The sequence below is a fragment of the Carya illinoinensis genome, chromosome 14 (assembly GCF_018687715.1).
Source record: "Carya illinoinensis cultivar Pawnee chromosome 14, C.illinoinensisPawnee_v1, whole genome shotgun sequence".
NCBI lineage: Eukaryota > Viridiplantae > Streptophyta > Magnoliopsida > Fagales > Juglandaceae > Carya > Carya illinoinensis.
This window is the reverse complement of record NC_056765.1, coordinates 2,788,912-2,802,062: the sequence shown is the minus strand read 5'-3', so window position 1 is coordinate 2,802,062 and position 13,151 is coordinate 2,788,912. Positions and strand designations below refer to the sequence as shown.

At 36.0% G+C, this 13,151-nt stretch overlaps 3 protein-coding genes across 3 annotated transcripts in view; all 3 read right to left on the bottom strand.

The window, feature by feature from the left end:
* The window catches only part of LOC122294151 (UPF0481 protein At3g47200-like), a 97,418-nt gene that overhangs the window by 37,947 nt on the left and 46,320 nt on the right, over positions 1-13,151 (bottom strand). The gene's annotated exons all lie outside the window — the stretch shown is intronic.
* On the bottom strand, positions 5,002-8,682 carry LOC122294687. Its single transcript, XM_043103607.1, has one exon. The coding sequence runs from the start codon at positions 8,680-8,682 to the stop codon at positions 5,002-5,004; it is 3,681 nt and encodes a 1,226-aa protein (XP_042959541.1).
* On the bottom strand, positions 10,568-13,073 carry LOC122294152 (UPF0481 protein At3g47200-like). The gene is made up of 2 exons (XM_043102650.1): positions 12,923-13,073; positions 10,568-12,428 (listed from the first exon to the last, which is right to left on the bottom strand). The coding sequence occupies exon 2, from the start codon at positions 12,409-12,411 to the stop codon at positions 10,798-10,800; it is 1,614 nt and encodes a 537-aa protein (XP_042958584.1). The 5' UTR covers positions 12,412-12,428; positions 12,923-13,073; the 3' UTR covers positions 10,568-10,797.

Here is a 13,151-nt window from a genome sequence, read left to right as displayed (position 1 = left end):
TGATTGTGAAGAAGGGTTGTATATGTAAAGTACAACCTCTCCTTACTTTAAGCCTTTGTCATCATAGCCTCATCTAAACACCCTTGTTGAACTCCAATCGAAGTACCAATAGAAGGCACAAACCAGAAGCACAAGAGATCTAGAAAAAAAATACACAACTCACTGTCAAATTCCTATTGTGAATTCTCTTACTGTTTTCTTAAGTTCTACTAAGAATTTCTTCATTTCTTCTTACACAGCACTCCACTATTTAATCCCCTCATATGCTCATGATTAAACCTATTCAGTACCTAGATAATTGATCCCAAATAGAAGCAAAGTAGAAAATAATTTCATTCTGCAGCAGAGGAAATAATTCAGCAATAAATCAGTAGATTTAATACCTAAATGACTTAAAATTTCAGACTCTTGTTTTTCATTTTCTCTTCCTTTATTCCATTGTAAGACCTGGCTAAGCTTCAGATCCTAATGGAAAGACCTTCCTCTCCATTTAATGGATTGTTCTAGGATCTAAGCACTTGGTTTTATTTGCTTGTGCATGTTTATGCCTTGTATATTAGTCCAACTTATTAAAGAAATTTTTTTCTAACTTGGAATTCTCTGGACCATACAATAAGGGTATGTGTGTGGTTTACAACCTTTTGCTGTTAAATCTTCTTTGTTGTAAGTAGTCTGGGATTTGTAGATGTCCCCAGTATTATTACTCAATATTTATCTATATCATGTTCAATTAGTTGCATAAAGAAATTAAGCAGGTCACATTATTTATTTTTTCTCATTCTATTGTGTTTTTTAGACGATGTTTGTCATTCTATTGTGTTATTTTACAAGATTTGAGATTAAGGCTTTTGCTCGACGTGAAGGAAATGTCAACTGTGTGAAAAAAGATAAATACACACACACACACACACCCCATAAACAAAAAAAGATCAACATGCTAGTGTTACTATGGTAGTATCTCAGTTGCATTTAAAGTGCTGAATACTGCAATTAATTTATAAAAGTCTCCCCCATTGTAAAGTGTGAATTGGATACTGGTTTCTCATCCAAAATGTGTATGTATATTCCTGATTATGTTTCATTCTTAAATTTTGTCATTTTATTCTAGGATCCATTTTAAAACATTACATTAGTTCATTATTATGTCTCTTCATTAATATAAGTGGTGATTTGCAATCAGAGTTTAAATTAATATTTCTGGTAGAGTTCTGGTGTTGGAACTCCTTGTCATTGAATAAAGGTCTAGGCCAACACCTTAATTATGACATTGTAGCCAGGAATCTGCATGTGCAACCAAAGTATTTACTAGGATCTCCATTTCACCATTTCTTTGGAACCTGTTTGTCAACTTCCTTAAGTTCAAAAGCAAAAGCTTAGTCCCAAGATTTAAGATGACAATGGAAATACCCACAAAATCTTCTGTCATTGTTGGACATGATTTGTAGCTTACTTTTGTCCTATTTGCTTGCATCTGATTGTCTACGTATGGATCAAATTTCTACATGTTTTCTGACCACCAAAACCACAGCATTGCATCAAACTTTGGACCTTGTATTTGGACAAAAAATATTGTATATTGGCAGTGTATGTGAATACAGGTTTAAGTTTGTAAGAATTTTTATTTTTTATTTATTTCATACTAAGAGAACTTAACAAAAAAGTACAAAGATCATGCATCCTAGTACTCGAGCACGACATGGACATCATATGGAGGTAAAAGAAATAAAAGAAGTTTTGTAACTGAAAATAGCTAACTGTTCCATGCCAACAGTTTCTACAAAAAGTTCTGCTATAGTTTTAACAATAATTCTTCCTCTATTTGAATCACTTTTCAATTATGTTTAGGCGTCTATTTTTATGTGTTAAACTAGTAGAGATCAGTATATATTTTTTTTACCTTCTACTCAAGCTAATAGCTAAAATAACAACTAAGGATTTCATTAGAATTTTATGGTTTATCAAGAATTATCTCCATCTATGTTTATGCTATGTCTACCCATAAATCATGCTCATTTCTAATTTTGCTTAATCTATAGATATTTAGATTGGTGGCTGCAAGTCTTATGGATAATTATCTCTACCTTGATCATAAAAGTGTAGTTTGAAAGCAATGGAGACCTAAATAAATATCTAAGTAAATTGTTTGTAAATTTGCATAGGAGTTTTGGTTTGGATAGTTATTGATAAGCTTCTAGTGTTAACAATACACATGTTTTCCAGAATTTTATGAAAAAGAGGTTTTATTAAAAAGTTGTACTTTACTTGAATGGAGTTCTACTTTGAGATCAGTAAATTAGATTGATGCTGATGTGTTATAACTACTATGGAAAGTAGGTTTTCATGCATTCTTCACCTACAATTAGGCTTTCCCGTCTGTATAACTTCATGCTCTTCACTTTCCAGGTTTTTTGTTCTACTAATCTGTTGGTGTTGTGTCTTTCCAGAAAACTCATATGCAGGTATGCCTTTGTTTCTATTTTTAGTCTCTCATAATCCGTTGAAATATATTTAGAGAGTTGCTGATATTGCAACTGTCTGCAGTGATCTTGAAGCTATATTCCACTTACCCTTGCCAAGAGCATAGACCCTATTACTACCTAGCATCTTTTCTTGAATATGGGAGCAATTACTTTAGTTGAAAGTGATGAAGTGCACTTAGGCTCGACTTGATGTTTATGCTGCAGAAATATGTACTGAACATATTTTTGTTTGTTGTATACTGAATGTACTAAACATATGATTCATGTAAGAGCTCCATTTGACTTGTAAGGAATGAACAGTTGTTAGTTTAAACAGTGTGCAAGTGGATTTGGATGAATGTATGAATGTCTTGCAGATTATATGTAAGTGTAAAAAAACTACTACAATTTCAGTAGTATTTTTTTTTTTAATTTTGTAATTGGGTATTTCCAGCGATTTTTAATTGTTGCAAATCGTTCAAAACTCGTCGCAATTCATCTATTCCAGCAATTTTAATCCTGGGAAAAAAGATTAAATGCAACAAAAGAAGCAAACGCTGCTTCTTATGTAGGGTATTTATAGAGCTTTTTGACCTTTTGCAGCGATTTTAATCCTTGTAAAAAATATTAAATACAACAAAGGAAGTAAGCGTTGCTTCTGATATGGGGTATTTACATCGCTTTTTGATCTTTTACAACGATTTTAGTCCTTGCAAAAAATACTAAATATAACGAAAGAAGCAAGCGTTGCTTTTGATATAGGGTATTTGCAGCGCTTTTTAACCTTTTGTAACGATTTTAATCCTTGTAAAAAGTATTAAATACAACGAATGAGGCAAACGTTGCTTCTGATATGGGGCTTTTACAGCGCTATTTTGAGCTTTTGCAAGGATTAAAATAGTTGGAATTGCTTAAAAGTAGCGTTTCTAGCAGTGTTTTTGGTACCGTACCGTACCGACCGTTACGGCTGGTACATTCCGTACCGGTCACCAGGCCGGTACATTCCGTACCGGTCACCAGGTACCTGTTTCCTACCGGTTGAAATACCGGCCGTACCGGCCTGTATTTCGGCCATGTTCCGGCCGGTATTTCGGTAATTCGGCCTTCATTTTTTTTTTTTCATTTTTTTAAGTTATAATCTTATTTTTTTACCCCAATTCATATTAAACTATTTATAATTTATATATACATGTGTATTCATGTATAATTTATTCATATATAGATTATTATTTTGAAATATAATTTATATATATATTTATATATATAATTTATTTATATATCGACTATCCCTAAACGGTACACGAAACGGTACCGGTACCGAAATATTTCGTTCCAGTGCCTTGACCGGTACGCCATCTGGTACGGTATTCAAAACATTGGTTTCTAGTACGAATTTTATAACTCATTTCCAACGTGTTGCAATAGAATTTGCAACGAAAAAAAAAACGTTACAATTGATATCAATTGCAACGTTTTTATGATATCATTGCAATTGATCAAAAAAGAAAGGATTATATCGTCGAACGTGTAAGGAACTAAAAAATGCTGCAATTGAGATATTACAGCGTTTTTATGTATCATTTGCAACGTTTTTTAGCGTTGCAAAAGGCCAAATTTCTTGTAGTGACTTTAAACATATTATTGTTTGAGATACAATAAATGTACAGATTTTGCAAAATTATATAATAAGATATTAGTTTTTATAAAGTTTCTTTAACTATAATTTGCATTATCAACTATTTATTTAATTAGCACAAATAGAAATCACTCGCTAACGATCCCGTGCTAAACACAATTCTTAATCCTGTGGTGAAGCGGTAGGTTTATAAAATATATATACTTATTTTAAAAATTAATATGTTTTAATAAAATATGTCATATTTATTTATATTAAAAAAATTTATAATTTAACATATTACATCAAATTAATTTAAAATATAATTTTTTTAGATTATTGTCATATATAATAGATTTTTTTTAATATAATTGAAGTTTTTCAGGTCTCCCCCCACATAACTTGACTAGTTTTTCAGGTTTCCCCGACTGATCGAGACGTTTACTTTGCATTAATAATATGAGGAGTTATTCGGGATATTTCGCATGCTTCGACGCTTAGCCACTTGATCGCTCGGTCGATGGAACATTAACGTTTGTGTCAGTCAAATGGATAATGTTTGACAAAAAATTGCACGTTCACACTACTTTTTGTGGAAAACTCGTACCATATATAATAGATTTTTTTTAATATAATTGACTAGTTTTTCAGGTTTCCCCGACTGATCGAGACGTTTACTTTGCATTAATAATATGAGGAGTTATTGGGGATATTTCGCATGCTTCGACGCTTGGCCACTTTTTTTTTTTTTTTTTTTTTTAACATAAATGACTGGGTCATTTTTTTTTTTTTTTTTTGATTAAAAGGAGGACGGAACCTCCACCAACTATATATATACCCTCACTTTAAGCGGAGGAAAACCTTTACACAAAAGCAGCCTTTACAGAAGAGAAAGACTTTACAAAAGCTAACACAAAATATACACTATCATGTGCATCTAAAACAAGCAGTCCCCATAGATTCAAGTCTCGCCAGCCCTCTCGTTATCCTTGGGAGTTGCTTCCATTCTGAGAATAAAGATGACTCACCCAAGGCACCCCTTCTAGCCAAAGAATCTGCCACTTGGTTGCCTTCTCTATAGGAGTGTGATATTGTGAAGTCAAAGTGCTGTAAAACAGCCTGCAGTTCTTCCCAGTAATCCCAAAGGTACCAAGCTGTGCATTTTTGCTTCCGTGTCCAGTTCACAAGAATTATAGAGTCACACTCAATGTCTATAGCTGTGTATCCCAGATTTTGACATAGTTTTACCCCTTCCAGTAAAGCTCTTAGTTCAGCTTCCACGCTTGAGGCATTTCCAAAATGTTTTGAAAAACCATAAACTATTTTTCCCCCACTATCCCTCAGAATACCACCCCCTCCAGCTAGTCCTGGGTTGCCGAGGCTGCTACCATCCACGTTTAGCTTTAGTCTACCAGCATTCGGCCTCCTCCACTTGATAATCTTCACCTGTTTCTTCTTCACTATCACTGTATGAATACCTAAGTTTCTGATCATTTTATTATCCCAGCTGGTTAATTTCCGGGCTTTGATGATTGTATTGGCTATGGACCCTAACCAGAATTTAATATCTCCCCATACCTCCATGATGTTTTTATAAAACCCCTCCATTCTTGCTGCACAGCGCCAGCTCCATATTTTCCAGATTATTACACATGGCATTAATCCCAGCAGGAAACCAAGCTGAGTTTTGCGTGAGGCCCTGTTAAACCAGATCTGAACTCTCTCTTTCCAGTTCTGTTGTGTCCGGAAAGGGACTCCCATCTCAGCTGATGCCCTTTTCCAGATACTTACTGCTAGTTCCCCTTTGCTTAGCAGGTGTTCCAAGTCTTCATTTTGCCTTTCTTTGCAGCAGTTACATGCCGACGCAATAGGAATTCCAATATTGCGTGTTTGTTCATCAACACTTAGGCAGTTAAAAGCTGCCCTCCACACACATATAGCTATCTTTTTGGGGAGAAATTTATGCCAGACCCATTTTGCCCATTCGAATTTCGGGTGCTTTAATCTCACTTCGTTCCAAGCTGATTTTGTGGAGAAGGTTCCACTCTTCTCTGGTAACCACACTAGCACGTCCTTTTCATCTTTTAATTTTCCTACAAGCTGTATTACTTCATTTGCCGTCTGTCTATCCATCAGTCTTTGTATTCTCTCGTCTTCCCATCTGTTTTTGTCTAGCAGGTCCTTTAGTCTTGTGTTTGGCTCTTCCACTTGTGATATCATTTCCGAGATAGGACCCCCTGGGAGGAAATTATCAAACCAAAGAGAGATGTTTCCTTCCCGTACTTTCCAACTTGATTTAGCCAGAACTTCTTTAATTCCTTCCTTAACTTTTTTCCAGAAATTAGATACCAGCTTGCTTTCTGGTCTCCTTTCTATGTGTCCATTTTTCAAATATTTGGCTCTGAAAAAATTTGCCCAAAGTGATTTTTGAGTTAGAATATTCCATCCGAATTTCATGAAGAGAGATTTTTGGACCTCAGCAACGTCTCGCATACCTATACCACCCTCTTCCTCTGGGGCGCAAAGCTTCCTCCACGACCTCCACTTTCTTTTGCTCTTACCCCCTTGTTCACCCCAGAAAAAATTTGCAAAGAGACTATGCACCTTTCGGATCACTAGTTTTGGCATATGTATTGCTGAGAGTAAATAGACAGGCATGCTAGATAGTACATGTCTCATAAGAATCATTCTTCCCCCTTGTGATAATAATCTGCTTTTCCAACCTGAAAGTTTCCTCTCAATGTTCAAAATCAATGTGTCAAAGTTTCTAGCCTTCAGTTTACCCTCCACTATTGGGACCCCCAAATACTGGAAAGGAAAATGTCCCTCCTTAACACCCGTTTCCATCAAGATCTCTCCCCTCCTTCTTCTTTTCAGTTGCTTAGAGAAGTATACTGCTGATTTTTCAAGATTAACCTTCTGACCAGACCACAGTTCATAAGTCTTTACCACCTCCATTAGGCACCAGATAGATCCCCTACTAGCATTGGCAAAAACCATTATGTCATCAGCAAATAATAAGTGTGAGATAGGAGGGGTTCCGCTAGGCTGAGAAAAAGTTAAGATCCTCTTCTCCAAAGCCTTCCTCTTGAGCAATCTTGAGAAGACCTCTTCCATGATGATAAACAAAATAGGAGAAATAGGGTCCCCTTGTCGCAGCCCCCTTTTTGCCTTGAAAAACCCTTTATAGGTGCCGTGCATCATGATAGAGAACCACGTCGATGTTACACAATTTTTTATCAACCTACAAAAGAAGTCCGGCAAACCAAAAGCTCTAAGAGTGTGGTCCAGAAATTTCCAGTTTACCCTGTCATACGCCTTGCTCATGTCTATCTTCATCAAAATGTTTCCTCCTCTATTCTTACGGTGTAGCAGCTTTACCATCTCTTGGGTGAGGGTGATGTTTTCCAAGATATTTCTTCCTTTCACAAAAGCCCCTTGTTCTGGCGCAATAGCATCATCAAGTATCAAGGATAGTTTATCCACTAAAGTTTTCGAAAAAACTTTATAAATCACGTTACATAAGCTTATGGGGCGGAAGCTATCGTAACTCTGAGGATTTTTAATTTTTGGAATAAGCACTAGAAAGGAAGAAGAGTAATATCTTGGGAGAGTTTGACCCGAGTAAAACTCTCTTACAGCAGCCATAACATCTTCCTTGATAATGCTCCAGCTTGATACGTAGAAAGCGGATCCGAAGCCATCGGGTCCCGGGCTGCTATCTGCCTTTATGGATGCAAAAGCCTGATAAATCTCCTTCTCAGTTGGTTCTGTTCTCAGGCTTTGTACTATGTTTTCCGACACAGCAGGTTGGATCAGTTCCTCCAAGCATGGTGTTGCAACATCCTCTTCTATCGTAAGGAAATCCTCAAAATACTTGACCGCCCCCTCATGTACTAGTTCCATCGATCCCAAAACTGTTCCGTCTGGTAGGTTCATGCTTTTAATACATGCATTCCTTCTACGTTGAGCCAATGTAGCATGAAAAAATTTAGTGTTCTTATCGCCCTTCTCTAACCAGATTTTTTTTGCTTGTTGGGCTAGTCTCATGTCCTCTCTTTTGTACCAAATATCCAGTTCTGCCTTGGTGATAAGGAGGTCTTGCTCAATATCCTCCGAGTAGTTTTCTTGGAGGATCTCCTCGTAGATTTCTTCCCTCTCCTCCAGTTCTTTGATTATTGCATCAACTCGGCCAAAAGTCTCTCTATTCCACTGCCTCATTTTCTGTTTAAGCCTTTTTAGTTTCCCGGCCAGATTCAGCAAACCTGGCTCCCACCTTATCGGCTCGTTCCATGAAATCCGTACCATTTCTAAGAAACTGTCATGTGATGTCCACATATTCTGAAATCGAAACGGCGCTGGTCCATACCTTTCGTCTACCTTAGTAAAGCTTAAAAAAATAGGAGAATGGTCCGAGGTTTTTCTACTAAGCAACCTTGCCGTGGTTTGCCCATGCTCATGCCCAAACTGAGTGTTTATTAGAACCCTGTCAAGCTTTGCCCAGCTTCTTGCTAAGCCTTGCTGCCCATTACACCAAGATAGTTGCTTCCCATCTAATGGTAGATCCATTAGACCGCAGCTATTAATGCACTCGTTAAATTCCTCCATTGCCGAAGCGGGTCTAGGTCTGCCCCCCACTCTTTCCATGTCATAACGAATTATGTTAAAATCCCCCAACACCATCCAGGCATCACTTTCAGATTGTCCCAAAGATCTCTACGCTCAGCTTGGGAGCACTTTGCGTATACAAAGGTAATCCGCAACTTACCCCCCGGGTCCACAACTATTGCCGTCATCGACTGCTTGTTGATTTCTAAAAAATCCATGTTTATTTCATCCTTCCAAACAACCCATATCTTTCCTCCTTCTTTTAAGTTAGAGCAATAGTTGGAGAACTGTAAACTTGCCGCCCACTTCTGTAACTTTGAGTCCTCCTGGAAAGGCTCTGATACAACCAATACCGAAACCTCATATTTCCTCAATAAACTCCTTAGTCTTCTTTTCGATGTGCCCAACCCCCTAATGTTCCACACTAGCATTTTTTCAATCATAAATTCAGTTTTTTTGGTTGGGCTTTGGCCCTTCTAGATTTCCTCACCAGAGTGTCATCTGAATTTTGTGGTCCTTTCTCACTTGTTGGTCTTGTCCCCGGATCTGATCGGTAATCTTTTTGTGTTTCCCTAACTATTTCTGTTTCTTCTTCTGATAGTATTGCAAAGCTATTCCTGCAAATCACAGCATCCTCTTCTTTATCGCTTTCGAAATCTTCCACGACAACATTAACGTTTGTCACTTGATCGCTCGGCCGATGGAACATTAACGTTTGTCAAATGGATAATGTTTGACAAAAAATTGCACGTTCACACTACTTTTTGTGGAAAACTCGTACCAATCAATTATCTTCACAAATGGATAACCTTGGTTCCATTCCTTTGAAGGCCATTACCTTTTGTTATATTTATTAGATCCCATTAAAAATAACGAATCATATTTTTACAATTATTTTATAATTTAAATTGTATAAAAACTCAACTATTTGAAATATTAGTGTCAGAATTAGAGTCGGAATTTTTTATAGTAGATTTTTTTTTGTTTTGTCAAAGCCTTTCTCTTTTTATGTTTTGGGCAGATCTAGGTCCAATTTAGCCAAATATAGAAATCATACAAAAGGCTAATAAATCTTGATTATTGAACAATAAAAACAAAGTTGCTCGTAAACAAAATATTAAGGGCTATGTTTGAGAATCTCATTTCAAAATTTTTTAATAATTTATTTCTCAAACATCATTCAAACATAAAATAATTTTCAATTTTAAATTGAAATTTTCATCTAATAATTACAAATTTTTTCAAAATTCTAAACAGAACACAAAAAATAATATAATTTTTTCAAATTTCTAAACAAAGATAATAAAAAATTACATTCAATATTTTCTCTCTCATTTCTCAAAATCAAATCAAATATCTTAATTGATTGTTTCAAAAAAAAAAAAATCAAATATCTTAATTCAAACAATTTTATTATTATTTACAAAATTTTAGTTTCATCTCATTATCCAAAGGTGCCTATAGTCCTCATAAAATGGCTACCGGACAGTACTATTCATAAGCACGTTCATCTTTAATCAGCTGAGTGTATAATTATATGCTCTATTGCTATTAATTATTGAATTATGTACTCTTAATTATGACAAAAAAACTTCTAGGCATAATTAGAGAGCGAAAATGATATTTTTACTTCATCCGGAATTTGATTATAATCTCCAATTAAATTAAAATATTATGTATTTTAATCAATAACAATTTAACAAACACTTCATTTTGCTGTTGGGCTCATGTACATTTACACTACAAATAATCTAAAATGAACAGCATCAGTTTTTTAAGTTTTAACTTCATCCTGCATGTAAGTAAATTTCTAAGTTGGAAAATACCAATTTAATACTTTTTTCGCTGGTAGAAAAATTGGACTCTTTAAGACAATTCTACATACATTCAATGCCATGCAGCAGCATCTGGCTTTATTTAATTTGCTAGTAATAGTTACAGAGCGTAGAACTTAATTTGCTGCATCAATACAGATAGACCGATAGACTCTCTCCACTAATCGATGCTACATTAACAAAGTCATAAACTTCTAGAATAAAAATATTTAGAAAATCCTATGAATGAGCCAGCACTCCAACAAACACTATGTACCATATATGCACAGATGCTGCAAATCTAGTACTTTCTAGCACTCAATGTAATGAGCCTTTGGAAATTCCACAAAGTGAAACCCAGAAGAATAATTCCAACAAAAGTAGCAGTGCCTTTAAAAAAGTCTGAGAAATACGTCTTAGTCAAGATTCCGATCAGACGATTCCAAGGGCTCTTGTAATACGTATTAAGATCTTCACAGAGCTTGGCGTAATGGGTTCCACTTTCTTCAATCTCCAGGGCGAGGTTGTTAATCAGTTTCGTCACTGCAGCGCTGGAACCTAACTCGTTAACAATGATCTCCTTTTCAACAAGCAACCTTACATCTTCTTTAGTTGTGATAAGATCATCCAACAGCACAATGTAATCGCAAATGTAAGTTTTAGATGGATAATGGCACTGCTCCAAGGCCATCTGATTTCGGAAAAGACCTTCGGTTTTGTCGTCTAACAGAAGGGGTGGGACTTCCAAGCGACGTTGCACAGAGCGTTCCAAGCAATCAATGCTTTTCAGGCAGGGTAAGCAAGACAAGAGCCATGAGAGATTGAAGCACGGGAACCTTTCTAAGCATTCATTATCCGGAAATTGTATTTGAAGTAAATCTCTTTTTGAATTTGACTTTTTGAATTTCAACCCTACCTCGTCAAGCTTTGTTGCAGTACCGTGTAGGTGTACATGATGTTCTTTTCGCCCTTCTATTTTAGGTGGACGGAAAAAGTATCTCACCAAATCTGTGAGATGCTTTACTTGATTGGACTTGAGTGAAATGTCGTTCAAACGTCTCACCAAATATTTGAAATGTGTCCTTTTATCATCAATGTGATCTACTTCATCCTTCTTGGGCTCAATATGATCTACTTCATCGTTCTTGGGCTCAATATATTTATAGGGCACAATATATCTATAGAGATCACAAAAAAAGCCACAACAGAGATCAATAAGAGCCCTTTTTTCAGGTTTGGGATACCCTAATTGGTATAAGTCCTCAAGAACAAAGAACGGAAGCTGATTCTCAAGTAGAAGCAGGTCATGCAGTATGCCGAGTTCCATGCACGGTCGGCTTAATATATAATCTATTTGATACTGAGCCTTTGAGCTTCCAGAATCTTTTTCATCAGCCATTAATATTTCATATTTCCTGTAGAAGAGCTCAAGTATAAAGATAGCATCCAATAGAATCATGTTTAGAAAACCTTCACTGCTAAGTAGAATGGTCTCTGAATAGTAGCTGCGGATTTCCTCTTCTCTACGCTCGATGATGCGTTTAAGATCCTCGATGCTCTTCCAAGTACCATTACAGAAATTCTTCAAAATTAGGAGTTTTTGTATGTCCATGTCCTTCAACTCTTCACTACGGTGATGAAAAGGGCCGATAGAAACCACCCGAGGGGTGTACGCCATATTATTGACCTCACGAAGTCTCTTGGGAACCCTGTAGATACAGTATTGATCAGGACAACGAGATGCCTCCCATGGAATGTCAATGATCAGCTCTTTGCATTCAAAGTGTCTTTTTTCTTTAATGGAAGGATTGGCAATGTCAATGAGCAGCCCTTTGCATTCAAGTAGCTTTTTTTCGTCATTGGGCAGCTTATGATCGGCTGGGTGTATTGCGGGGTAGATGAATGTCCGTTCCATTCCTCAAGTTCCTTTCACTAGCGACAATAAAGAAGATAGCAACATATATCATGAGTTTTGACATCTTATATATCCCTTCAAATATGATCTATATATTATTAAGGATCATTTGTTTTAAAACGAATAATCAGCTTATTCAGATTTGAGTTTGAATTCTCAAAAAAAAAGTGAAGATACAAATTAATATAGAACTCTATGGGTCCAGAGGCTTTGCTGTTTTTGTTTAGCAGTAGTAACCTTGCTACTTTAATATTTGATGATTTAAGATATCGCTAGCTAGCTACATCAATGAATATTTCCACTATTTTGATAACTCGTATACAAATCAAGTTGTGCGAAGCGTCTGTTAGTAATTAGAGGTTCAAATTAATAGCTAGCTACCTTTCTTATCCGAATATTTCACAAATATTGCATAACATAGTACTGAAAACAATGGAAGATTAATATAAGGAATTTACAAATTTTGGCTTCAAGAAATATATATGCTTGAAAGTAAGTGCGTACTACGTACCGGAAGTCTCGCAGCTCTTACTCCACCAACGTACCCTATCTTTTATGGCCTTGCTAATTATGTAGGTATTCTCCGTTCCCTTCTTCCCTCTCATATATAGATATATATATATGTATATATATATAGGCCGGCTAATGGTCGTGTAAACAAGCAATTATATAACGAATTCTTCAATTGGGAAAATGAAGATCATATTACGGTGGTTGAGATTATTTGATTTGGGTGGTGC

What these genes read in the sequence shown, in the direction of transcription:
- LOC122294687 (XM_043103607.1), bottom strand. Translation starts at nt 8,682, where the DNA reads ATGGAGGAATTTAACGAGTGCATTAATAGCTGCGGTCTAATGGATCTA.
- LOC122294152 (XM_043102650.1), bottom strand. Translation starts at nt 12,411, where the DNA reads ATGGAACGGACATTCATCTACCCCGCAATACACCCAGCCGATCATAAG.